Source organism: Caretta caretta, chromosome 11 (genome assembly GCF_965140235.1).
Source record: "Caretta caretta isolate rCarCar2 chromosome 11, rCarCar1.hap1, whole genome shotgun sequence".
Classification (NCBI taxonomy): Eukaryota; Metazoa; Chordata; order Testudines; family Cheloniidae; genus Caretta; species Caretta caretta.
In genome coordinates, this window is record NC_134216.1 from 28,502,869 (window position 1) to 28,530,233 (window position 27,365).

A 27,365-nucleotide genomic window follows, 5' to 3' on the forward strand; every position below is an offset into this window, starting at 1 on the left:
ACCCATTGTTTCATGTTCTCTGTGTATATAAATCTCCCCACTGTATTTTCCACTGAATGCATCAGATGAAGTGAGCTCACGAAAGCTTATGCTCAAATAAATCTGTTCGTCTCTAAGGTGCCACAAGTATTCCTTTTCTTTTCACAATATACTGTGATAAAGGTTGAAATAAATCATCTCAGGGCCATTATGATTCCCCACGCTCTTATTAAATATTTAAAATTTGGAGGTTGGCTACACTAAAATCAGACTGAATTTCTGTGGCCTGCAAACAATCTTCTGTTTAGGGAACCCTGGGTAGGAAAAAAAATAGAAATCCTCCTTACGGTCTGACAAGTTTGTTTCCACGTGTGATCTGGTTTAGGGCTCGCTGTATTTGGCTCCTTTTGAATGTGCATGTTGATTCCTGCGAACCGCAGGCAGGGCCTACGAGTCCCAGCTATCCCCGGGGCGGGGGCGGAGAGCGGCTCAGTGGGAGGTGGCTAGCGAAAGGGGGCTTTGTGCTGCTGCTGGCTGGGGTCTGTGTTTGTCTGGAATCGGAATCTGCTGCGGCTCGCCTGAGTTTTGTGTTGTGTGTGTGTGGGGGGGGCGGGGGCCCAGCGTGTATGTGTCAGAGGCAGCGGCAGCAGCAGCCACAACAGGGGTAGCCGGGGCGCAAGAGGGACCGCTAAGCCGGAATCATGTATCTCACCATCAGGATTGCGAGCGGGGAGTGGTGTGGAAATTGTGCAACATGCAGATAAGATCCCGGCTTCCTAACGACCTCTCCCGAAGAAAGAGAGCGAGCTTGCCCCGGGCAGGAGGAAGCCAGCATGAAGGTTGAAGTCGATCATTTCCACGGCCAGTGCTAGAGGGAGACCTAGATCTGTGCAACTCGCTTCCCCGTGGCTGTTTGGTTTGGGGCCGGGGGGGACACCGGATCGGGCTCAGCCGGGGAGGAGGGGAAGGGGTGTGTGGGGAGGGGGGTGGTGGAGAAGGAATAACGGAGAGAGAGGCTGTGCGGTGCATTGCACACGGACTGAGCGAGGGGAAGAGCAGGAAAAATCGCCCCTCTCCGCGGAAGGGCCATCGCCATGGGCAATGCCGGGAGCATGGATTCTCAGCAGACGGACTTCAGGGCTCACAACATGCCTCTCAAGCTGCCAATGCCCGAGCCAGGTGAACTGGAGGAGAGATTTGCCGTCGTCCTGGTGAGTGCATGCCTTCCCCAGCGCGATCCGCCCAGGAGCACACCGGAGCCGCACGGCGGGGCGGGCTGGGGGGCTCTGCCTTCGTCTCCATCCCCTTCCCCCGGCCGGGACTCCCTGGGGAGGCGGTGGGGGAGGCTGTGTGTGTGTAGGGGGGGGGGGAGATCGAAGCTACCAGTCCCTGGGGATTTCAGCTTCCATTTCCAGGGCTCCGTCCCTGTCTCGGATGTGTAGGAAGGAGCCAGACTGCCGTAGGAGCCGCTCACCCATTGTCTGCAGGGAAGCGGGGCACCGGCTGGGCTGTTTGCTCCCAGGTGCTGCCGGGGGGCTCCGCTTGCACCGTGTCCCGCCTTCCCCCCCCCCCCCCCGGCTTTGTACCCGAGAGAGGCGGCCCATGTGGCTCGGAAGTGGCGGCTGTGGGGGGCGAGGCAGGCTCTGGCCAAGTTAGTGCGGGAAGCGCGGCCGTTCAGTTACCAGACCCCTGGTTTAAAGGCCGAGACGGAGCGATCTGCATCTGGTTCGCTGGCGGGACACAATCGCCATAGCGCGGGGTGGGTTGCGGCGCGCGGAGCGGGGGCAGTCGCTGAGGCGGAAGCAAGGCGTGAAAGAGTTCGGGACCAGCGCTCTGGCGCCGGGAGCCTTCCTCCCGGAGCAGAAAGGACGTGGCTGCCTGCCGGTGCTTAGTGGGGCTTGCACTCAAGGCATACGGCAGCTTCTCTTTCCCACTTCAGACCCGCTCCTGATCCGCGTCTCTTTCCTTTGTAAAGCAGCCACCTTTTCCGTCTGTTCCGCCTGCACAGGTTTCGGAGACATTTCTGAACCGTGGCCATTCAGTCAGTTGCTGAGATGCGGGGGGCGTGGTGTCTCTGGCTGCCTCCGTGAAGGGGGTTGGATTAACTCTAGCCCCAGGACTGGGCAGGCCAGATTCTGATCCCGTTCACACCAGTATAAACCACGGCTACTGCTGGCTGTTATACAGCTGGTGTACGTGAATTAGGACTCTTGCCCTGTGCGTGTGAGACCCGAAAAGTGTTTCAGGAGCGTGCAAAAGGCTGACCAGATTCGGGCTACGTAGCCTTCCACAGTGATGGTCTTGTCTGTTCTCAGATAGTGGGATCACTAACATTTCAGTACAAACGCAGTGTTAACAGATAAAAAGAATCGGATTAAATGACCTACCACGTGTGTTACCAATTTGCTCTTTGCAGTGAAAGCTATACTAAGATGTTCACAGTTCAAATATTTTGTGAAATCTTTTCTGGGCAATAAAAGGGTAACTGAGAGTGCATTGCCATTTACTTGCAAAGGTTGTGTGTTGTGTTGTGTTGTTTGCTATACCACGATCAGTTCTGTTTCCCTGTCTCTGAACGGTATAATTTGTTATGGAAATCAGCATTTGTAGCAATAGTTTTCTTCTACCTAGGTTCAAGTCCAGCTAAAAGCACTAATGTGGTATTGAGGGAACAGACTACTTTGCATTTGTCTTTACTTGCCTCTCTAATTTTGTGAATGTTAATCCCCTATCCTGCTAGATGGTGCCCTAGGAAATACAATATGGAATAATTATCATTACTCTCATACTGTGTGCCCTTATAGAAGTCTATAGTGTGTGCCACATATGTGACTTACCTTCACAATGTAAAGTTCTTTCTCACTAGGTACATTCCTATTATGTGGTTTCTATCTGGACTTCATCTGGTAATGTCTTTAAAGTCTAAAAAAGCACTCTGGCATGCAGAGTGTGAGAGCTAAAGAGAGAGTGAACACAATCTATTTTGTTGTAGAAGTCATAGTAAGAAATGAATTCTGTTCATCTGAGATGATCAGTTTTTCATCATATTTAGAGATTTCAGTATTGTAGTCCATTAATAGCATATGCCCTGGGTTAATCTTTAAGAAATGATTGACAGGTTAGTGAAGGTGTGAAGTGTTTTGTTAATTCTGAATTTCCCAATCACAAATTAAGAAAATGTATGTGTATTTTTTTCTGAATGAGTTAAAAAAACATTAACAAACCGAATGTAAAATACTTGGTGGGCCTGTGCATTTGTATGTCTGTCTACAGGTTAAGAAGAAGTTATGTGGTGCATTCACTTTCCTTAGAGTTTGCAGTTTTTAGAAATCCCAGCGTGCTGTCTGGGGACGGACCAAGAGAGGGGTCTGGATGAAACAAAAATTCCAAAATATATTGAAGTAAAATGCAAAAATCAAACACTCAGCCCTTCCATGGAACACATACATAAGTATTTACATTTCTTGCTATTTCTGGTGCTGATTTTACATTACTTTTGGCTGTTAAATAGAATAGATAAGCGTATCTCTCATAATATCAGTATTTCTTTATCTGCATAGTATACGTGGTTCAGTATTTGAAATCAAATTCCCAGGACAGCCTTCAAGGAATGGTCATAACTTCTGTTGATTTTATATAGTATGCTCTAGGAAAAGTGCATATTTTGTTTCATATTTAAATATTTTGAGTAGATTATACAGATCAACAAAAATATTGCAATTCTTACGTGTGAAAATGATTTCCTTGTATACCATGAAGACCCTGACACACAAAGAGGAAAGAGAGGAATTTATACAAGAAAATATGTATACCATAACCTGAATTCATGCTAAATATTAATTTATAGTCACACTCTAGTCGAGACTAACCTTCTCTTGTGAAATACTTCCTGGTGTTGGAGGAACAGTTCTTAGACTTAAACTGATAGGTGTTTAGGCTATTTCTGGTTAGACCCAGTCAGATTATCATGGCTGAGAAAAGAATAAGCCTATTCAAGTAGGAACCCCACTGATATACCAAATGGCAAGGTGTTATGATTATTAGACATATTAAGGGAGCCTGATTCAGCTCTCACTTTTACCAGTGCAAATCAGGAGTAACTTTATTGAACTCATGGGAGTAACACTGATGTACCATGTGTGAGAGATCAGAATCAAGCCTACTATGCCTAAACCTATCCAGAAGACTAAATCTGAATCAGTTTATGTCAATGGTCTAGAAGAAAAACTGCTTTTGAATTATAATCAATGGCAGAATTAGTTTGTGAAAGGAGTAGACAGTGTGTGAGAATGCCATATGTGTTACATGCTTTTAATGCAACCATATAGGCTTGATCCAGCACTCCTATGAAAGTAAACAGCAATCTTGCCATTCACTTGAGTAGGAGCAGGGGATATATGTTAGCTGGATTGTAGATACACTGCAAGTGTCAAAGGCCCAATCCTGCAGCCTTTACTCCTGGGGGTGGCATATAGTATGTGCTCTGACTGGAGTAGTCTGGTGATGACAAGCCTGCTCCTCTGAGAAAAGGCTGCAAAGCTGGGCCCAAAATTTAAGAGGCTCACAGGCCACTGTTGGAACAGGAACAAAAAAGTTGCCCCAATGACTTGGTATTTACAAATGTGTCATGATGATTGGTATTCATCACAACTGCTAAGAAACAGTTTGACAACTTCATAAAAGGAAAGCCTTTGTGTCATTCATCTCTTCTCCCTGTCCCTCAGTCCTTCATGACTTGTTCTCAGAGTGTTTCACTTTGTGATCCACCCATCCAAACACCATAATCTGAGAGTTATGGTGATAGAGTGAGTGTGAAAGAAATAGTATCCTTTAAAAAAAAGGGGGGGGGGGAAGAGAATATAAGGATAAGAGATTTATTCTGAGAAATAAGACAAAATGGACACGGTAAGGCCTAAATCTGACCTTCTTTACAAGTTATATGTAGGGATCAGTCTAGCATTCCTTGCACCCCTAAACTCCCACTGTAGTCATAAAAGGGCTTGCTGATCATGTCAATATCATTTTTAATGTAAATGAAATTAGCAAAACTGTTTTTGACATTGCACAGAACAGCGTTCATTGCAATCACTGCTATTTGTGTGTATGCAACAACATCCTGAACAATTCTTCTCTGTTCTTGTGTGCAAGCAGTGATGTCATATGTACAAGAATTCTTCCATTCAGATCCAAAAAAGGGACCTTAAGTTTTACTTTTCTGTCCTCAAGCAAAATCTGAGTAGAGAGCCACAGAGATGGAAAAACATTGAGAGCATGTGTGTTCATGATCGAAAGCACAAGACCACATTTTTCATGCAAGTGTTCTCTTCATTCTCTCCCTTTGAAATGTTTTCTCCCAAATAACCTACCAAACAGTGATGTGGTCTGTTCTGCATATGGACGAACAGTGGCATGGATAGAGTTGTGCATATGTGGCAAACAGGTGTACCAGCTGGCATTTGCTAACTTGCTAACAACTACCTATTTGAGGAGGGGTCACCCACAGAATAGTTTCTCGTACTGCCTCTTTGGTTAGCCTCATTCTCTGTGGTTTGAGGAATATAATTTCAAAGAGGTGATGAATTACCTGGGAAATGGTCCAGACTCTCTACTTTAATTAAAAAAACAACAACAAAAAAACAAACCAACACTGCCTGCACTAGGTAGGTTTCTTTAGTGTGTAACTGTGCTGCCAGCACCACTGAAGATGTATTGTGAATACGGGCTGGATGGTGCACAATTGAGATAGAAATTAATATTTTCTCCAGGATTGGCTGCATCACACTTTTCTGTTCCTACTACAGTGAAACCTGGAGAGTCTTCCCGGCTCTGTAGTACAGACTTTTCTTTGTAGAACTATTATTCTAGTGATACAAGGCACCGAGGGCATGATTATACTGCAAAAATAAAAAAAACCAAAAACCCCAAACCCTGCAGCAGCTTGTCTCAGAGCTCAGATCTACAGACTCAGGATAATGGGGCTTGCACTACAGTGCTAAATATTGCAGTCCAGCTTGGGCTCTGAGGGTGTGTCTACATTGCAATTAGAAACTCATGGCTGGCCCGTGCCAGCTTACTAGGGCTTGCAGGCTTGGGCTAAGGGGCTGTTTAATTGCAGTGTAGACATTTGGGCTCAGGCTACAGCCCAAGCCCTGGGACCCTCTCGCCTCACAGGCTCCTAGAGCATGGGCTCCAGTCTGAATATCTGTACTAGAATTAAACAGCCCCTTAGCCTGAGTCCTGCAAGCCCAAGTCAGCTGGCATAGGTCAGCCGTGGGTTTTTAATTGCAGTGTAGAAATACCCTGAGACATCCCCCCTCTGGGTTTCAGAGCCCAGGCTCCAGCCCAAGTGGGAATGTCTGCACTGCTATTTGCTATTTTTAGCTCTGTACATGCGTCCGCTGAGCCCTAGTCTGTAGACCCAGATGTCTGAGATTTACTGGGGAAGCTTTTTTTTCCAGGGAAGGGGGCAGTGTAGATGTACCTAGAGTGAGCTTTTGACATCCTGTTTATTTGCGCGCAGGCACACATATACACACACACTCATGCTCTTTCTCTCCATCAATATAATCAAATCTATTTTAGATTTTTCTGTGTCACCTATGAGCATACTATCTGAGCTCAGACTTTGGTAGTGAAAAATGGTCCCAACTATTCATAAACTCTTTAGCACTGTCATGAACTTCACTCACTGCTAAAGGCACCTGCTCTGGGTTGCTGTGGGAATTAGCTCTTTCCAGGTGCTGCGCCCTCGTCTCAGTCTCTTTACTCATCCTGTCTCAACCTGTAGCCCCTCTCACTCCAAACACACTTCTTTCTCCTAGGGAATAACTGCAGACTATTTCCCCTGCAACTCCTTTCAGCTCCTGGGCTTTATACGGGCCCTTCCTGTTCCTGTCCAACTAAATCTCATTTAATCAATCCCTGCTGCCTGGCTCCTCCCTCCAGGTGTAGCCTCGGGACTTAATTGGTCCACTTGGTCACCTTAACCCTTTTGAGCCTGGTGTGGGATGGACACCCCATTGCAAACACCTAGAACTTCTAGTAGTTTTGCAAAGCATTTTCTAACAACTTTGCGTGCTGCAGTTTTTGAGATTGACGATATGAATGGGCTTCCACTGGTTTTACTATTGTGCAGTGTGCCTCCTAGTGTAGATCGCTTTCACTAGCTGGGGACAATAGTTAGCTGCCCTGTTGTTCCAGAAAGACATTTCATGTGACGGGATATATGTAACATGCAAACTGTGGAGAAGAAAGTAGAAGATAAAGATTTAGCCTTCTTCTTGAGAGAGAGCAAGCGTTTATTTTCGTGTCTGTATCTGCAAGCAGAGTGGTGTTTATTTTACCCTTCATCAAGTGATGTAGTTGACGTTTATATGTATTTTGCCCTTTCAGTGGGATGCCTGAAATAATCATAGAAATGTAGGGCTGGAAAGGACTTGAGAAGTCTTCAACTCCAGCTCCCTGTGCTGAGGCAGGACAAGTAAACCTAGACTATCTCTGACAGGTGTTTGTCTAACCTGTTCTTAAAAACCTACAACGATGGGGATTCCACAGCCTCCCTTGGACGTCTATTCCAGAGCTTAACTACTCTTTTATATTTAGAAAGTTTTTCTTAATAACTGACCTTGCTGCAGATTAAGCTCATTACTGCTTGTCCTACCTTCAGTGGACATGGAAAACTTTGGTTTCAATAATGGCTCCTTTGGTTTCAAACTCACTTTTAAGCAAGAAGTACGTATGCCAGGAAAATGGCAGCACAATGCTATTGCCTACATTATCATCACCGGCTTCCTAAGTGGCCAGTGGAAGATGCCAACTGAAGTGGCAACCAGATTCCAGCTGATCATGTGCTTGCCATGACAGACACAGCCTCTCAAGCATATGGGAACCTCCTGCTTCAGCAGATACTTCAACAAGTTTTTTTTTCCTTTGACATCATGAGCCAAGTGTTCACAAATCTAAGGAGCCGCCACTCATTTATTTTGAATAGGAAGCCATTGACCCGCATGTTTAACCAGTATGTAGAGAAACCGTGCTGTATGTGTTTATAGCCACCATCCTTCCAGTACTATTGTCTGATACAGTGAATTCAGGGTTTGGAGACCTGGGGATAAAAGCTATACTTCCAGATGGAGCTTACAACAGGGTGGTCCTTCTCTAAACCTTTAACAGTGGTGCATGTTTATAGATGACACATGGTGTGGAGGAGACGGCCAGGGCAGAGTTGGCAGACTGTATTGTTGTCTAATGAGCTGTGATTGACATCATTTGACTGTTGGCTCACATATCTGTTGGGATGTTAACATGAAACATCCCCTGGCCCTCTTCATATTACAAATGAATGTTGTGTGCCTGGTTCCTTAGAGCCAGTGAAAGCCCTGTTTTGAAGAACTATGAGAAAGAAGTGGGGTGGGGTTGGGGGTGGGGGTGTGGGGGGGACCCAAAGCCACTGTCATTAAAGCTTTTCTGGAAACTGCATCCAGTGGCACCATCATTCTGCATAGCAGCTCTACAATGTTCTTATTCTACACATACGCAGGTGGGTGATTGGGGCTCAAAACTGTTCCCATTGAAGGCAGTGAGAGGTTTGCCATTAACTTCTATGAAAGCAGGCTTTTTCCATCAGTATTTCCCTCTTCACACTGAACTTCTGCATGTGATTACATGTAGTCCGTGCCTCAGTTTCTCTATCTGTACACTGTGTAATGAAACACCTTCCTTACAGGACTGTTTGTAAAGTGTTTTGGAAGTCTTGGATACAAGCACTATGAAAGTCCAATGCCCTTATTTATTTATTTACTTATTTATTTATTTAATAGTGCTTAGGATCACTTTTGGTCTCAGTCTCTAAGCTTTTATCAGCTCTTCTATCCTTCACTTTACAAAATATACGGATGTAGGGGTCTGCAGATCACTAAACTTGGTAGTGACACAGGTAACTTCTTCAAGGTGTTTAATTCTTGTCATTTCACCAAGAGTTGGGGCTGAACGAATTCCTGGCATAGCTGTTGAATTCAGTAGAATTCCCCAAAGGATGAATTTTGAAATGGGCTATTTAGGGCTTCATTCACAAAGAAACGTAGGCCTGGAATATTGTGTGCAATTCTGGTCATCCCCAGCTCAAAAAAGATACGTTAGCATCGGAAAAGGTGCAGAGAAGGGTAACAAAAATGATTAGGGGTATGACACAGCTTCCATATGAAGTGCGATTAAAAAGACTGGGCCTGTTCAGCTTGGAAGAGAGACGACCACAGAGGGATATGAGGGAGGTCTATAAAATCATGACTGGTGTGGAGAAATTGGATAAGGACGTGTTATTTACCCTTTCACGTTTCAGAAGAACCAGTGATGACACAATGACATTAATAGGTGGCAGGTTTAAAACAAACATAAGGAAATATTTCACACAACTCACAGTCAACCTGTGGAACTCGTTGCCAGGGGATGCTGGGAAGGCCAAAAGTATAACTTGGTTCAAAAAAGAATTAGATAAATTCATGGAGGATAGGTCCATCAATCGTGATTAGTCAAGATGGTCAGGGATGCAACCACATGCTCTGGGTGTCCCTAAACCTCCAGCTGCCAGGCTGGGACTGGACAACAGGGGATGGATCACTTGATAATTGCCCTGTTCTGTTAATTCTCCCCAAACTCATCTGACACTGGCCACTGTGGGAAGACAGGATACTGGGCTAGATGGACCATTGGTCTGACCCAGTATGGTTGTTTTTACGTTCTTATGATGCTGAGCAGTTTGGACAGGACTCTGCCAGGTCTCAGATGAGTGCCCTAGCCACTGGGCTATAGGATATTCTGATGTGGGTCTCCCTCAGTCTCTCCTTATTGAAGCTGTTGCACTGTGGTTTAAATACTGAAAGAATCACTGGGCCATAGACGGCAAGCAAGTGTGAGAATGACTCTGTAGGCTTGTGGTTAGAGCACTAACGTGGGAAAGCCAGGATCCAGTCCCCCTGCTCCAGTGATTTAAAAAAAAATATTTATCCAAAGTGGAAGAGCTTCAACAGGAGTGACTGAGGGACCCTCCCGCTCCCCCCTCCCAGGAGACTGTAGATCAGGATAGTCCCTGAGAGGTGATAGATCCCCATTCAAATCTCTTCTTCCCCTTGGGCAAAGTGGGGACTTCAGCCAGGGCTCTCCCACATCCCAAGTGGGTATCCTAATGATTGGTCTAAAAGTTATGAGCCAGGGACTCCTCTTGGCTGTTTTGTGTAAGCTCATGTATCGGAGTGAGTTTGGTGGAGAAACACCTATCTTTCCCCATTAGTGCATCGTTCTGGGGCTTAGGTGTCCGCATGCCTGACGTGGGACTGCAGTGCACATGCTTACAGGCAGAAATATAGGTGTTTAAGCAGCTTTTACTGCAAAAATTCAGGTGCTGTGATTTTAGGCACCTACAGGATTGGGGGTGGGGTGGGGTTGTGAATCCCAGTGGGGCCTGATTCTGGAATTTAGTCATCTAAAGTGACAGTTAGATGCCTAAGTCTTTTTGTGACTCCAGGGCTTAGTGGTATGATTGTGATATAGGGACTGAGTCTGATTGCACTCATATATAGCCAGTGTAATTCTGCTGAAGTTATTAGAGATATGCTAGGTTGAAACCAGTGTCAGTTCAGCCCCATAGTATAATAGAATTATAAAAATTACACATGGAAAACCCATTAGCTTTTGTTGGTCAGACCCCTTGCAATGCTAATGTGAGACAATTTCTTCCAGACCATTTTTAAATTGTTCAAGCAATGACACTTCCATCTCTTTCTTTGAGGAAATTGTCTAATAGATCTCACCATTAGAAAATTTATTTCTGATCATCAGTGTAAATTAATAGGTTGAAATAAAACTGCATGGTAACACATCTGTCAAACTGGCTTGTATATCATTCGACAGTGTTTGTAAGTTTTACTACATATATGTCACTTAAAAAGACATTAATCCTTTTGAGTATCTGAAATAAAGGAATACTCCAAAGAATATTTGGCTAACTAACGTGTTTGAGATTCATAGCCCTTAAATGAATTGCAGTGTCTGAAAACCTGAAAGATTTTTAAAATATGCATGCTGATGTGTATGCATGTATTTTTCTCTTGGTAGCATATTTCCATATCAAATAATCGCCTTAATTTATTGGGCTTTACTGATGAAGGTATGAACCCATTCTGTCAAACTGCATGTGTCACTTGCTCTTGCCTTTAGTAAGCTCAGAATAGCCTGAAAGAAAATGATAGGCTTGTTCTAAAAGACCTAGATGGAAAGGGTTATGGTATGGTGCCCACATTAGCAGGGCTGAATCCATACATCACAAGTCATTCCTCTAAGAATATCCATTTTGGCAGTATTCTAGAATAAGACAAGCTCGGGTGTGAGTGGTTTTGTCCATGTCTAGTCAACATGCTGACACACAAGGGGATTTCTAATGGGTGCAGAAAACTCAGAGCCTGATCTTGCAAACCCACAGTCGCATGGTGATGATGCTAATTATGATGATTTTTTTCTGTTTACAGTAGTCAGGTTGTGCGAGGCACTGTACAAGTACATAATAAAAAGTCTCAGACAACAGGTGGATATAACAAACAGCATGCCTTGTGTAACAGGGTTATGGGTGGTCCTTATTCCTACAAGATGTCCGATAGGTTTATCTTAGTCCTTAAAGACCAGACTGTATCTCCCTTACTCCGTCAATGTTCACATAGGTGACAAAATCTGGGCCTACGAGGCTACGTGAAGATTGATGCTGTATATAATACAATTGTTATTTTTATTTTTCATTTAACAATAAATAGATTTTTCAAAATACAGAAACCGCTGCTCAGCCTTAACTATGGTGCTGTTACAGCATTAGGGATGCTGCTGAATCATTCATGATTACAAAAAGGTTGCTCTGTTCTCCAGTAAATAACAAACACATAACTGATCCCCATTCCCCAAATACATAACTGAAACACCTCATCTTCTCAATTCGTCTGTGTGTAGTGTCCACAAACCTTTTTCTTTTCTTCTTTTAGATCTTGTCCGAAATGTGCAAGAAACAGCACTGTTTAAACATGACTGTTGCTAACCTGATTATAGTATGGGACAGAGAATATTTTCCCCCTGTGGAACATATTAGCCAAGCCATGCTATAGTTTTCCACTCAAGTAAAGGATTGTGGTATGGTTTTATAACTCAGTTCTTAGAAGAAAAAACCTATATCCCCACTAGTCAGGAAATTTTGTATCTGAACTGTTCCTGAGGTCCAAGATGGTTTTCTTTTCAAAAAGTTTACTACCCAGTAAACTTAAAATAGTGACTTCCAAAAATTCCCAAATATAAGGGGGGGTGACCACACCCCACCTCTGATTTTATTCTTCCTCCACCAGCTGCTAGGATGACTTATACCTCCATGTCTGGGTTGGGGAAGGAGAAACTACATTAAGAGATAAGGGATTATACTTTTGACGAAGGGGAGTAGAAAGGGCACCCATAGTAATCCTGTGGTCCCACTTGGGGGCTTAATTTAGAAGCATAGAGAAGGTTGGAAAAATCATCAGGAGCATGCTTCTCTCAAAATATTATCTCTGAATGATAAAGTAGATAAAAATAACGAGGTGGTGTTTAACTTGAGCAACCATTATACACGCAGCTGGTATTGTTACTGGTGTATTTGATTTGTTAATGTTTAACAGCCAAATGGAGAACTGTGCAGGCCCTCTTTATGACGTTCATTCCATTAGAGAGAGAGTGACTGACTCCTTAGTGCCATACACCAGGGACTTGAACTAGTTCCCACTGAAGTCAAGGGAAGTTTTGCCATTGACTTCAAAGTGAACAAGATTAGACAGCATATAAAAATTCTGAATATTACTGAGATTGCATCTCTTGAAAGATGTCATAATTGAGCTTCCTCAGTGTAGAATTGGGCTACACTATCCTTGTAGGTGGTAATGGGCATTTTTAATTACTACAGAGGTAAAAGGAAGGGGTGGTGCTGTGTGGGGGGGTCTATTATTTCATTGGATGTTTTCTCCCATTATTGCTTATGTGAATTATTGGCTTTAATCCTATGAGGTGCTGCATTCCTCCTGCAAGGTGCTGAGAATCCACAACTCCACTGCCTTCAGTCTCAGCACCTTGCAGAATTGGGCCCTACATGTATGAATTTCTCTATGTCTTTACCCTTTACATTTCCCCATGTGAAGGATATTCACATGAGTAAGGTTTTGCAAGACTGGGTCCCAAAGGGTTAAGATGGTCTGTTCCAAAACGTTATACAATCTGTAGCACTTGGGAAAGAATTTGGAAGGCTCTTACCAAATGAAGTAAAAAAGAGTTTGCAAGTGTGTATTAATTAAAGCAGTGGCCAATTAATTGTGTTTATTAGAAAATGCACTCCTATTACATTTTATGTCCTGGAAAAATGTACTTAAATGCATGGATTGGAAGACGCATTTTGTTCAGAGAATAGAAAAAAGTAAACAATCAAACAACTTCCCTCCCTCGATTTGAACTCTGCTTTCTATTTGCTTCTACTTAGGTTCTAGTACAGTTTTGCTCTGTTCTGTGATGGATGTAGATTATCGGAGAAGCTGTGCAGTGAGTTCAAATCATTTTTAAATAAAGTAGCTGGCGATGGTTACACACACTAATTGTTACCCTGTGTTTTGACTTATATGAAAAGTTGTTAAAAATGCTATTTGGCTGTTGTGCAGTGGGATTTTTATTTTTATTTTTTTTTGGTCAATGTTTGGACTCCATATGTTCCTCACAGTCACACTGGCGGCATGATTTGCATTGTTTCAGACCAACAGCGGAGCTGGTTTGAACCGAGTCCTAGCCATTCGTAGTAAGGAAAACTGTTCCACACGTCTTCCTCCCTCCTCTCTAATCTAATCATGGGGGCCGATCCTGCTCCTATTGAAACCAGTATTAGTTTTTCCCTTGAGTTCAAAGGGAGCCATTTCAGGCCCATAATTTCAATATTTCAGTTTTACTCAAAGGGAACGTGTGTTCCAACAGGAATTGTCAGCTTCTTTCTTATCCTTTATGCTCTTAAAAATATCTCAGGGAAAGCTGTGCTCTGAACAACACCCATGTTGTCTTCAGTTGGGGTGTTAGGGACATAACTGAAAGACAAATCTGACAAACTGTCTTCAGTGCTGATTTTTAAAAAACCCCTCTAGCTTGAGATTTTGCTTTTCAGAATTTCGGCACATTTCCAACATTGTCAGTGGCTGCAATTAATTATAATTCAACAACAGAAACATGAGAGTGAATATGATATCCTTTTAATTTTATAGTAACTAGGAATTCCTAGTATTGACTTTAAAATAAAATATGTTTGCTCATCCAACCCCACTCCTAATCTGCCTGCATTGTTTAATGATTGCTTCACAGCATCAGCCTCCAGAGCATGAAGGACAAGGAGGGAGTGGCACTGAGAATTTAGAAGCAGGCCAGTATTATGGTAGCTTTTTGTTACAGTGACTACTGTTAATTCTTTATGCCGGATGAGAAGGTTGCATCCCAAAACTGGCTTGTAACACAGACTTGGGATGTGTGGCAGGGAAATAAATCTCTCCATTTAGGCTGCAGAGACAGCACAAGGTGCTGTTAGCAGTTAATAAGACCACTCAGAAGTATTTACAGTCCTTTACAGGATGCTGGTTGTCAACAATGCCTGGTGGCACTCCAAGTGTTAATTGTCCAGGGAAGTGTGTAGTAGATGAGGGTAAATGAACTGACCCCTTTGCAGCTAAACAGGGAGCTTCAGAGATTAAAGGGACACTTTAAATTTGAGTTTAAAATAGTCAGTTTTTAAAAACTCAAGTTTCCAATAGAATTCCTTTTAAATAACATGGGCTGGAATTTTTAAGTAATTCCTTTAAAAAAATAAAACTCTTTCGGCTCCTCTGCTTATATTTATAAGTCTCTGTTTCCAGCAGAGGACCATGGGTAAGCCTGAAAGTAACATCAACCCTGCTCAGTCTTATCCCTTTTTTCCCTTCCCCTTCCACTCAGTGCACATCTGCCTGCTTCCTCTTCAGTTTCAAATCCGTTTTGCGCAGTGGTTCCTGCTGAAAACCCTGTTGAAGAGTTTGGCATGCCCCTAAATCCTGATATCTTCATGTTCCTTCTTGCATAAACCAGAAACTGAAACTAACTCTCAGCAAAATAGAGAAATTGACAAATGACAAGGTCCTGATCCAGCAAAGCACTTAAGTGTAGCATCTGAATAGTTACATTGAAGTCAAGTTAAGAACATTCTTAGAGGCTTTGCTGAATCGGAACGAAGTGCTGTCAAATGCAAAGCAAACACATTGCAAAAAGAGAGAGAAACTTTTTTTCCCCCCATACTCTTTCAGATATAGTACCCCTGAAGGGTTATATGTAACAATAGAAAGTAAACGTACATACACAACATGATGTATGATGGGCTTAAGACAATAGTCTGAAATGTTTTCATATTGGAAAAATATATTTTCTTTTTTTTTATTGATGTTTGGAAAAATAAAGCTTAAAATTAGCTGAGTAGCAAAACTGCACATTGTCTTTTATAACAGGGAAAGTTTTAAAACATGCATCCAGCCATCTGATTTTAGAGCTATCAAGACAGGACTTCTGCCATAAAAACTGTATGGCCTTATTTTAGAGAGTAACTTGAATTATTGCTAGCTTTTTCCTTTGTTTGTTTGCATGGTGGTGACCATTTGGGAATTTAGTATGGGAAATAAATGACAAATATATATATATATATATATATATATCTGTCCCAAGCTCTAAGCATCTAATGAGCTACAGAATATAGTAGGAAATAAAATTAATTGATGAATGTAATATACTGAGAACTACAAACAATTTGATAGCTGAGGGCCTGATCCTGATACTTAGGTAAAACTTCAGTGCCTAGCCCAAGGATGGTCGTATCCTGATTGATGCTTTTGGACACTACTGAAAAACAAATGATAAAAAATAATAAATCCCTCTGAGTCAAATCCTGTTTACCTTAATCAGACAAGTAATCCCAATGATTTCAATGGGACAACACAGTAAAATCGGCAGGATTTGGCTTGTTGACCCAGTGTGGGTTATGTCTCAGCAGGGACTATGGGACTGAGCTCTTAATACACACAGCAATGTAACTGAAAAATGCTGCATTCTTAAAGAGAGAAAATAATTTCTTCCAGGAATTCTTAGCCCTCAGATCTGTAGATGGTAGAAACTACATGATGTGCTAATCTGTTTTGACAGAATATCATTTTAATTGTGCTAGTTATTTTGCCTGTGATCATTTAATTAGTTGATTGTAAAGTGCTTTTTTATAACAAGTCAGGATGCAGAATATGTACATAAATATGTATATTTGAATATGTATGCATTTAATTGTCCCCAAACATTATCCAACTCAGCTACTCCTAAAACAGTGCCTCTGCCTTTCTACAGTGTTTTTCAGCGTAAGGGACTTTTTCTAACAAAATAATCTGACTACAGACTATTTCATCTAAAATTGCCACAGAAATTGGATATTGATTTAGAATTTTTCTTCAGCTCTCTAATAAAATAAGTGTTTGTCTTCTGTAAATGTGTGTACTTCAATGTATGTTTCAGGGAAATTTTCATAAAGCAACATAATAGCCATGTTTTAGACATGAATGGTCTTTAGAGCAGCAGTACCCACCATGTGGCCTTCATGCCTCTAAACTGTGGCCCTTGAGAGCAACTGTTAAGATGAAAACGTGTATTTGATTATGAAATGGAAACATGCCACTGATTTTTAATTGAAGTGTTTGAGTCACTATGGGGATGCAGTAGGGGGCATCTCCTCAACAACTGCTCTCCATTACTTGCCTTGCCCCCCAAGGAACTGCTCTGCTGGAATCATTCAGAGCATCTGCTGTCTTGGAGCTGCTCAGCAGTTTCCCTGCTTACCGCCTGCTGCATTTCAGTGGAGGGAGGACAGAGAAGATATGGTTGCTCTTGTGTCTACTTCTTTTCAGGCTGTGGGAGCTCCGGGAGAGCAGGATAAGAGCTCAAGTTGCTCCGCCATCCACTCTGCCCCATCCACCCTCCCACATCCATCCACCCACCCACCCATCTCCATACACTAGTGCTGCCTGAGCTTGAGGAGCACCTGCCAAAGATTGTTCACCTCTTCAGCGCAGCAACCCAGGGCAGCATCTCAGGAGGGAGAAAACATGGACAATGTGGGTGCTACTTTCACTTGTGCCAGTTGGCAAGAGTCCCCTACAGTGTACCCTAGCCACTGTCAATTCGCTTCAAACCATCAAACTTAATCCCCTCAGACACCATGCTGGGCATATGTATATTTAGAGGAACACTGCCCTTGTCATACTTACATTTCTATAGGAACAATGTCTACCCTCTGTTGTTACAAGTAACCAAAGCAGAGCAGTCCAGACTCTGCACATGGGAGGGGTTACTCCTCCCTTTATACAGCCTGAGTAGTGCAAAGGGAGCAGAGCAGTACAGCTGTGGTCCCTTGGCCTTTGTGAAATACGTTTTCCCCTCAGGCTGAAAAGTTGGGACATTGCTGCTTTAACCCTGTGGCAAGGGAGGCTTATACCTTCACTCTAAAGTCTCTCTTGGTTGGGAGCAAGGTCCAGTATGGCTTCTCTTGCTCTTTCCCAGTACTTGCTCTCCGTTCCAGCAGCTCCCCAGCATGGATGTGTTGGGAGAGCAGGGAGGTTCCTCGCTCCGCTCTTGGGACTCCCTGGGTCTTAAATGGGAGCAGGATCCAACCTCTTAGTTTTCCAGTTGCGTGTCTGGCAGCCAGAACCTGGGATAATTTAAAATATAAGAAATAGGACTTCTTTTAAAAAAAATGTTATTCTCTGGCCATAAGTCACTTTACTATAAAGGGACTTGGGAGAGAATATAGATCTTACATCTGTTATTTGTCTGTCTATGAAATGACTGTTTATTTCAAGCCAAAAGCAAAGAATAGAGAGAGTTGTACAAATTGGCAAACTTTCTAAAGTTTGTCAGAAGCCAGTAATTAAAATGAAGAAACAAATTGTTTAGTCCAGAAATTTTTGTTGTTCATCTATCTAATATTCTGGCATGTCCGTGTTCTGACTTCATTTTTTCCTCTTTTCAATCCAGTATGGTGAGTAAATGAATAAAACTTATATCTCTGCTGGTTTGGAACCAAAACATGAGGGAAGAAGTAGGTGGCACAGTTATTGAATGGCTCTGTAAAACAATGGAGACGAAGTTTGGCTTAGGTTCTTGAGCAGTTCTCTGACAAACATTTCCAATAATTTAGTGTGTTTGGGAATGCTTCAAAGAGTTTTCCAGCCAGCTCTGGGAACTTTACAAATACAGAAGATCAAATAAATTAACTATCACAAATATTTAACTTAAAGAGTGGCTGAAGTGAAACTTTGATGTTGCATACATATATACCTCTAGACACACAGACACACACACATTCCCTCAGCATCGTGTTTGCTTCTCTGCTCACACAAAATAAGCCCAGTGCTGCAAATCCAACCCAAGTAAAGAGAATCAGCTCCCCATCTCTCTTCTCATGCAAGCAGCCTAACAAAGAGACAAAATGAAGTTACCCAATCCAGAATCTTATTGGCGAGCTAATGATAACAATGATATATGAAACAATCTGACCAAAATTATCTTTCTGAGCCAGAGTGGTCCTACAAAAAACCTTGACCAGGATGTTAAACCTTTGAGCATTGTGGGGATGCCTGGCATATATCCAACAAAGGGAGTATGTCTACACTGCAGCTAGGAGTCAGTCTCCCAGCCCAGATAGACAGACGCGTGCTAGTGGGGCTGGAGCTAGCATGCTAAAAATAGCAGAGTGCACATTGGAGCTCCGGCTGTCTAGCCCACCCAACTCGCTGTGCTTGAGTGCCTGAGCTGCCACCTGTGCCACAATGTCCGCACTATGATTAGCTTGCTAGCTTGATTCGGTGTACCCAGGCTCTGAGGCTGTCTCCAAGTTGCAGTGTAGACGTATCCATATATGATCATACGTTACACTTTTTAAAGACCATGGGCATCATTTTATTTGTGCAAGGTGTGCTTGACAGCCCATAGTTATGACATTCTCTAGGCTAATCAAATAAGCAAACTTGACATAGTGATCATTAGCACAGTGTATGCTGCTTTGAGCCAGGAAACGTTATGTAATCATTTTAATCTTCTCCCAGTCATGATAGGTGACTCAGGATGAAGAATCATTATGTAGTTTGTTCTTCAGAAAACTGAGCCGCTTGCTACATGAACAGTCCAATACTTGTCACAAGTACTCCTTTTCTTTTTGCATATTTCCATAGTCATCTTTTAAGAGTTCACACTGAAGTGTTATATCTGCTCAGCAAAGTACAATTCTGTTGCATTTTTCAGCTTTACACATGGACATTAATTCATTCATTTAAATGAATGTTGATATTAAGATGCAGATGGAAATATGAAAATACTCATTTTGGTAAATAAAAGTAATACTTTTGTACTGGTATAGCGCCTTTCACCTGGGAATCTCAAAGCATTTACAAACATTAAGCCCCCCAAAAAGCCCTGAAAGACGGATAAATAATATTATGCCTGTTTTATAGATGGGAAGACCAAAATACAGCGGGTTGTATTAGTTATCAAAAGTCATAGAACAAGTGAGTGGCAGAGCTGGGAATAGAAACAAGGGCTCTCAGCTTCCAATCACCTGCTCTAATCACAGGAAAAATGAAATGAAAATCTCTTCACTTCCCTCGATAATGAATATTTGTCTGACACGGGGAAACGATGAGCTAGTCTTTCCCTAACTAGAGCAGAGTGAACTGGAGGCTAGCACCCAGCATACAGCTCTTTGAAGTCACCTTTGCAGCTCCATACAGGTTTTCCTCTTATTCGTGTAGCTCAGAGTACAGAGATGGGAAACAAAAGAATCATGAGCAGAGCATTGTGCTTTGGCTGTTTTATTTATATCTGGTCATTCTGGGATTTTTTTCCTTTTTGCTTTTTTTAAAAATGGCATTTTCATTTTTCTCATGTTTGTTTTTTCTGCATTTTTCTGTTCTGTGTTTTTGAGTTTTCTCTGTGTGTGTGTGTTTTGGATTGGCTTTGTCATTTCAAATTTACTATGTATTTTAAATCTGAACCAACCTTCTTTAAGTTTGGCAATCAAATGGAAGAAGGAAAGTCAAGGGAACCATGTCCTTGTGATGACCCTAGCTTTGTGTTAATTAATAAAAATGACTGTATTAATTGGCACATGTACTAGTTTATACAAGTATATGTGAGCCTGACAAACGTTACCTCTAAGGTTACATCTACACTTGGAGCTGGAGGTGTGATTTCCAGCTGACATACACACACTCATGCTAGGTCTCATCCTAGTTAGCACACTAAAGGTATGTCTACACTGGACACTATACCCAGGCTCTGATTCAGGTTTGAGCCCAAGCCCTCCTTCCAGCCACACACAAATCAGTCTGACTTGGGTTAGGGAGCACACAGGACCTAAGTCCTCGGACCCTACTAGGTGGGTGGGCCAGAGCCCAAATCCTCCTGTGGCTCAGGTCCAAGATGACTTGTGGCCTCTTGCTCTCTACCAGTATTGCCCAAACTTCTCCTGTTGTGCCCACATTTACCAATAACAGAATCCATCCCCCCCCCCCCGCCCCCGTTACTGCACAGTTGGCTCAACACAGGAGCTTGGGCTGAAGGCAGAGCTGTGCGCAGAACAGAGGATGGGGGAGGAGCTGGACTAGCTGCAGAGCTGGCCTGAGGATGGAGGGGAAATGAGGGCAGAGCTGGAGTGGGAGCGGAGCAGGGGGTGGAGAGGAGCTGGGGCTGGAGCTGTGACTGGAGGGTGGAGGGGAGCTGCCTCTGGGAGTGCTCCCTCCCTGCCCCTGCTGCACCCTCCCTCCCGAATATTCCTCTGTCCTCCCCTAGGTGGGTGTGCCCCCACAGTTTGGGGACCACTGCTTTCTACAATAGATGACAGGTGGCTGTGTTGATTGAACATTACCTAGAAAAAAAAAGTTTCAAAACTATATGTGTACACAGACCAAAATCTGGGTGGGTTTTGTGTGTACTTGAGCATGGATTCCAGCCATGAGCAGAGTATTAAGCATTTTTGTTAAAATGTAAGAGAAACCATGCAAGAGTTTCTTGAGCAGGGTTCTGCTGAGCTCAGCAATACAAGGAGACTTCACCAACAAGTAAGATGCACAGAAACTGGTTGGTTTCATAGAAGAGGACCCAAAAACTGGTACACAGTCTCCTCATGCTGACACTGCACCCATATCCTCAGATATTGTTGTCACTACACACTCTAGTTAATGTGTCAAAGGGCACACTCTGGATCTTCACGGGGATAAGATGGGGAACACTGATTTCCACCCACATTACTGAGGCAGAAGTTGATTAAACAAAGTTTCTCTCTAGCAGTGGAGTTCCAATAACAAACCTACAATAATAAACCAAGTGGGATATTGTGGTCTATGTACTGTCCATACCGACACACGTAATTCCCACTAACAATGCTGGGAATTGTGCGGGGGACTGAGGACATACAAACCATGTACTGGAAGAGGGAGTAAAAAGGAAAATTACAAGTAAAAAATGGGCTTTTGCCCTTTTTTCTTTCTTTAGGAAGGTCTGAACTTTTTTTTATCAAAGTTGATTTTTATCTGCTTGTTATATATGTATAATATATTCAGGTCTTGTCTGCCCTCTGAGACTTTCTGGTGACTGGAGAATTGATAAAATGGTGAGACCATTAGAGAGAGAAACAAAAGAGTGAAAGCTGAGCAACTGAAAGGGGAAGGAATTTTTAGTCAGCTCAAAACTTTGAGTCTTATTAGTTTTTTGTTAACTCTTTTGTTACTCCCACAGCTGATGACCTCTTGGGAGATAGGATATCTTTGTTAAAGATTCATGATCTCCATCTTTTTAGTTCAAGAGTGAAAGCTAATAATAAACATCTCTGGGATGCCGAACGCATCTTTCACTAAAACTAGACTCAGCGTTCCTGATATTTCTCAGGCAAAAATAAACCCTTCTTTAATAAAACTCCCAATGTTTAGGCTTGTATTTAAAATACACCATAAAGAAGCAGAAATTGGCACAAACCCCAATTTAAAAAAAATCATTTTCAGGTCACCTTTAAGCTTGTGTGAGTAGGTTCACCCCTCCACTACTACTATACATAGCTTTATTTAGCAAAAAAGATACATAAGAAGATGACTTCCTTCTGCAATGCTGAAGAAAAACCTTGTGCCCAGTTCATTTCTGTAAATGGTTTGAAAACATACTCCTCCCATGGTGATTCTTAGCACAGTGTCTGGATGCATTGTTATCTATTGTGTAGGGTGAAGCTATTCAGGGTGAAGGTTGATATCTCTCAGGAGATTCTCTTTTAAAGCTTTGATGAATTGGCAGGACTTGCAGTTTATTGCTGCAGATCTTTTCTCACAAAGGAATGGATGAAAAATAGGGAGTTTATTACTGAACTGTAAAGTCCTCATAGCCAAAGTGCTGATTAAGGCCTTGAACTTGATTATTATTATCCTGCTTACTAGTCAGCTCAGCTGACCTTGTGCTTTGTGCAATCACATCAGTGGACAGATCTGCCATTTCTCTTTAGATGCCACACACAATGACTCCACAACCGCTAAATTTGGCCCCTTATATAGAGTGGCATTCTTCATTTTCATTGCTACTTAACATCCTGCTGAGGAGCTAGTGTTTGGCCTGCTCCTCCAGAGTGCTGAGAGCTTCCTGAAGGGAGCAGAGTGTTCTTAGTTCTCATTGAAATTGATTTGATTCAGCACTTTGTGGGAAGATTAAAGAAATATTAGCAGATCATGGGTGATTATACTTTATAGTGGGGACCAGATAAATATATACATTAAAAAATTAAGCGCAACCGTGAGACTAGACTCGACTGCCTCTCCTGTATCTGAACTTCGTTGTTTCTCCCTCTTGCTTGTGTGTGAGTGAATTGGGGTAGAACATGTGTACTATTTATTTGTACAGTAGCACGCATGTTAATTGCACTCCGTAAAAAGTCTATAATGATTGTAATAGGTTATGGGGGAATGGAGTTTGGCATCTAGTATCATGATATGAGAGGGTGCTATAACAGCTTTGTGATTAGGACACAAGTACTTCATGTACCTAAGTTTAGACATATAGTATGAGCTAAATTTACTCATATCCTGACATAGGGTCTTGTTTTCAGAAAGTCTGAGCGGGTCACTGGGCAGGCAAGTTGCAGGGAGCGGGAAGGGGTGGTGCTGCGCTGATTCAGAATAGCCATCTTTGTTGGTGGAGCTCTCTGAAGCCACCTTGGAATTCAAGTATCGGGGGTAGCCATGTTAGTCTGTATCCACAAAAACAACGAGGAGTCCGGTGGCACCTTAAAGACTAACAGATTTATTTGAGCATAAGCTTTCGTGGGTAAAACCCCCACTTCTTCAGATGCATGGAGAAGAAGAAGTGGGGTTTTTGCCCATGAAAGCTTATGCTCAGATAAATCTGTTAGCCTTTAAGGTGCCACCGGACTCCTTTTTGGAATTCAAAGTTAACTTCTGTGACCACAGAATCACTGTCTTCCATTTGGGGTTCAAAAGGCAAGGGAGGTGCATTATGCACCACCCTATGCCAGTGAAGTTGAACTTGGCCCCCATAGCTTGCTTGAACAGCTGTCCTCATTAAAGTGTACACAGTTAAATTAAAAACACATACAAATCTGGTATTTCAGGCAAACGCAATACCCTTCTTCAGGGCATGTCTTCTTCAGTGACCCATATGTCAAGATAAATCAACCCACAAGTACCTTCACTCTCATTATTACCCTTCTCTGCCATTTGAACCCATATACATTATCACGTGATCAAGGTTCCTGGGACTCATCCCATATTTTCAATCTGTTAGGATTATTTTTGCAGTCAGGGTTCCCTTAATTTTTAATCATACTATCCCTCAGTTTACAAAAATCTTAGGCACATGTCTTAGAGTCTTTAGTGTGTCTGCCTTCTTCATAGGGAATGCTTAGAGTTCTTTTACCTACTGTTTGTGGGTGTGTATTTTAATATTCATTTTTACAAGTCTCATATATATGTTGTATCTTCTTTCCTTTTTTCATATCATACGTTATTCATTGTGGAAAATTTTGCCAAAACATTTACTTGGGTGAGGAATCAAAAACATTTTTTGAATGCCTATTAATAACTTGTCCTTCCCCTCCCTCTCCCGAGGGAATACAAGGCCATCCGTAGTGTAGGAGACTTTGTCCTATACAGATCTGTATCCCACGGTCTTATCAGTATGTTAAAATAGTCCTCCAAGTCTCGCTAAGGAACCAGACAAATAGACACAGGCTAATATCTGTGTGAATCTGTCTTAGAAACAGGATTTCTGTCTCCTGAACATCTTTCCTCTCACGGGGAACAAATTTTAATACAGACAGAAGCACACAGGACTCACCGGTTAATTATCATGAAGTGTGCCGTGTCTGACTAGTGAGTGGAATGTTGGGGAGATTATTGCAAGTGTAAAGGGCATGGCCTTGGCTGAACACAAGAAGGTTTAAAGGACACCCTTATTTTATTGTGCTTGATCTGTGAAAAAGTTGGTGGTGGTTGGCAAAATGTTTAAGGAGGTCCTTCCCCCCCACCCCTTTCTGGCTCTTGGTATTCCTTTTTAACCCCCACTCCTTGGTAGTGCACTTTCATCTTCTGTGATGTGACAGAAGTTGCTGCATATATCCAGAGATCATGAATGCCACTTTGCTGAAGAACCTGTATTATACAAGTGCCCAGATATGATAGTCATGAGTACCTTAATAGGTAGACAGATAGGAGACCATGTGCATCTATAAGCATTCCAGGGATTATTAATAAATTCTGTTAATTTGCTGGATATTTGCCATCTATTTTGTTTGTAACTTCTGCTGGTTATTAGTTATGATTTTATTTTTACTGACATGTGTCATGGGGTGGCACCCACTTCTTGCGAGCACCCCTTGGCCAAGTGTATGTCCCTGCACTCTTTATGTGTCGTGACCTCTGTCAGGGATTTTTCAGGTGGGTTGTCAATGATTCAGGCCTCTGGCTGAGTCAGACACACAGTCAGTATGTGAAACAAACAGACCCCTTCTAGGACACCCAGTCCAGCTGGGGCCTATCCTAGTACCCCTCTGTTGGTATCCCTGGCCCTGGTATGTGGCTGTACCCCCAGGGCTTCCTCCCTGGAGACACTGTCTTCCTGCAACCCTCCCTGGGCTCAGTTCCAATTCAGTCCTACTGCCCCTTCTTGGTTAGCCTTCAAGTAGTCCCTCAATCCCACTATGGGTCTGTACCCCCGGGGCTTCCTCTTGGAGGCCCTTCCCCCGTTTTGGGCCTTTCTGGCCCCAGCTGTTCTTCTATCTGCAGTCCCAGCAGCCAGCCAGGAGCTCCCTCTTGTTCCTCCAATCCCTGCTGGCAATTGATCTGTCTGTGGTCCTATTGCTTTTTCAGCCAGCTAGGAATATAGTCCTCACTGCTCCAGCTCCAGGCAGCAACTCTCTGTCTCTAACTCTGCAGTTCCTTTTATATGGCCCTCCTGGGCCCTGATTGGCTGTTTCCCTGCAGCCACTCTAGGTGACTTGGAGGACTTCCCTACTGCTCCTTTCTGGGACCCTGACGCCTCCAGCACATGTTTGAAAGGTACATTTCACTAACTACATGGGGCCTATTTCATTTACGCTGAAGACCATTTCATTGCCAGAGAGGGGTAAAGGTGCCTTAATGTGAATAAGAATCAGGCCTTTAGTTTATTTAAAATTAAACAGTTAGGTCAGTCTGGGAGTCCAGCAGCAGCAGAATGAGCTACCGGGTAGATGTCTCAAGGAGTCCTGAGCTTGGACCTTTGTGTCTGGATTGACAGGGCAGCACTACAGAGGCTCTGGGAGGCACCAGTGGGACATTGCTTTGTTCTTCAGCAGCCTAACCTGACAAGTTTATGAGATGCTGATGGCTCCAGAGGGAATATCAGAAAACCATCCTTAGTCAAAAGCATAGTCTTCACTACAGTTGTGGAACTTCTCAGAGCTCTAAGAGCAGAGAAACCATTTGTAGTCACTCATGGCCTGTCACAGATATGTAAAATCAAGTTTACTCCCACAGTTACACCAGAAAAACCCCATTGACTTCAGTATACTGGTGTTACTGAGGGCAGAATTTGGCCCCAACATTCTTAGTTTTAATCTGCAACATTAAAGATAGCAAAAAAATTTTTGTTCCTTAAGTTAGAGGGCAGTTTGGATCCATAAATGGATACCATTCTGCAATTTGTCATATATTGAAATCTATCTTACATACACCAAAATTATGTTAAAAGAACTTTATTAAGGTTGCAAAGTCAAGCACTCAACATTTAAGAAATGCCAGAATTAAGGCTGCCTGTTGGGAGCAGAATGGAAAATTTCAGCTCAAATGGCAAAGTTCAAAAAGGTCTTACAATGGGATGTATCAGGCAACCTTAATAATAAGTGGTGCTAACAGCCACACCCGTAATGAATTGTACACAATATATATATAAAATATGGGATTGTATATTCTGCACAAAGTTGTGTAGAACAGGAGATGTTATCACAGCAATTTTTTTAAAAAGCATTCTTTGTATGCAGTTTAATACCTACTTGATTCTTTAGTTCTGTCTTTAAATTTAGTGCCTGATCCTTCAACTCACATGGGACTAGCAACCCATTTTAATTTTGGCTTGTAATACCACTGCCATTCCAGTGCAAGGTCTCTCCTTGGCACTGACTGCTGATGGAACCATATTGTGTGGTGTTTTTATCGTATAGATGAGATGTGTGGACTATTTTAGTGCTGATCTTAGTCAAATTGAATTAGGATATACAGAGATTCCTTACTGCTCCCTTACTGGTTAAACTATCAAAAGAGCTTAATATGTGAATTCAGTTTTACATAATAAATTTTTTTTAATATTAGACCAGACTAAAAGAATATAGAAATTGATTTCCAGTCTCCATATGGAACTCCTGTATTATCAGCATCACAAATTATGTCTTTTTTCAGCAGAGTGACTGTGATCATCATTAGGCTCAGAAATGCCAACTTATTTATTTTTAAAAACTCTTTCACGAAGTTCTTAGATGGTGAGAAATGCTTCTTTAGTCTGTGACCTTTCAGTCTGCTCTGCAGAACATTGTGACAGCAGTTCCTGTTAAAGAAATCACAGGATAATAACACTCAGCAGAATAAATGCATGGCACAGGGAAACTTTCTATTTATTTTCTCTAACCAGACATCTTAATACATTTCTCGGGAATTTGATAGAAGCAGAAATTATCAGTGCCATTGAAATGAAAAAGCTCCAAGTTTATAGCACATATGAAAAGT

General features: G+C 42.5%; 1 protein-coding gene across 9 annotated transcripts in view; it reads left to right on the forward strand.

Annotated features, from left to right (window-relative positions):
* The first annotated feature begins 523 nt into the window (after positions 1-523).
* The window catches only part of FMNL2 (formin like 2), a 259,224-nt gene continuing 232,382 nt past the window's right edge, over positions 524-27,365 (forward strand). For 5 of the 9 annotated variants that reach the window (XM_048869688.2, XM_048869695.2, XM_048869697.2 and 2 more), the window contains exon 1: positions 525-1,190. In XM_048869688.2, the coding sequence (XP_048725645.1) occupies positions 1,074-1,190 (117 nt within the window). In that variant the 5' untranslated portion in view covers positions 525-1,073. Of the gene's footprint in view, positions 1,191-27,365 lie in introns of all 9 variants that reach the window. The other 4 variants (XM_048869690.2, XM_048869693.2, XM_048869691.2 and 1 more) reach the window with 1 other exon arrangement.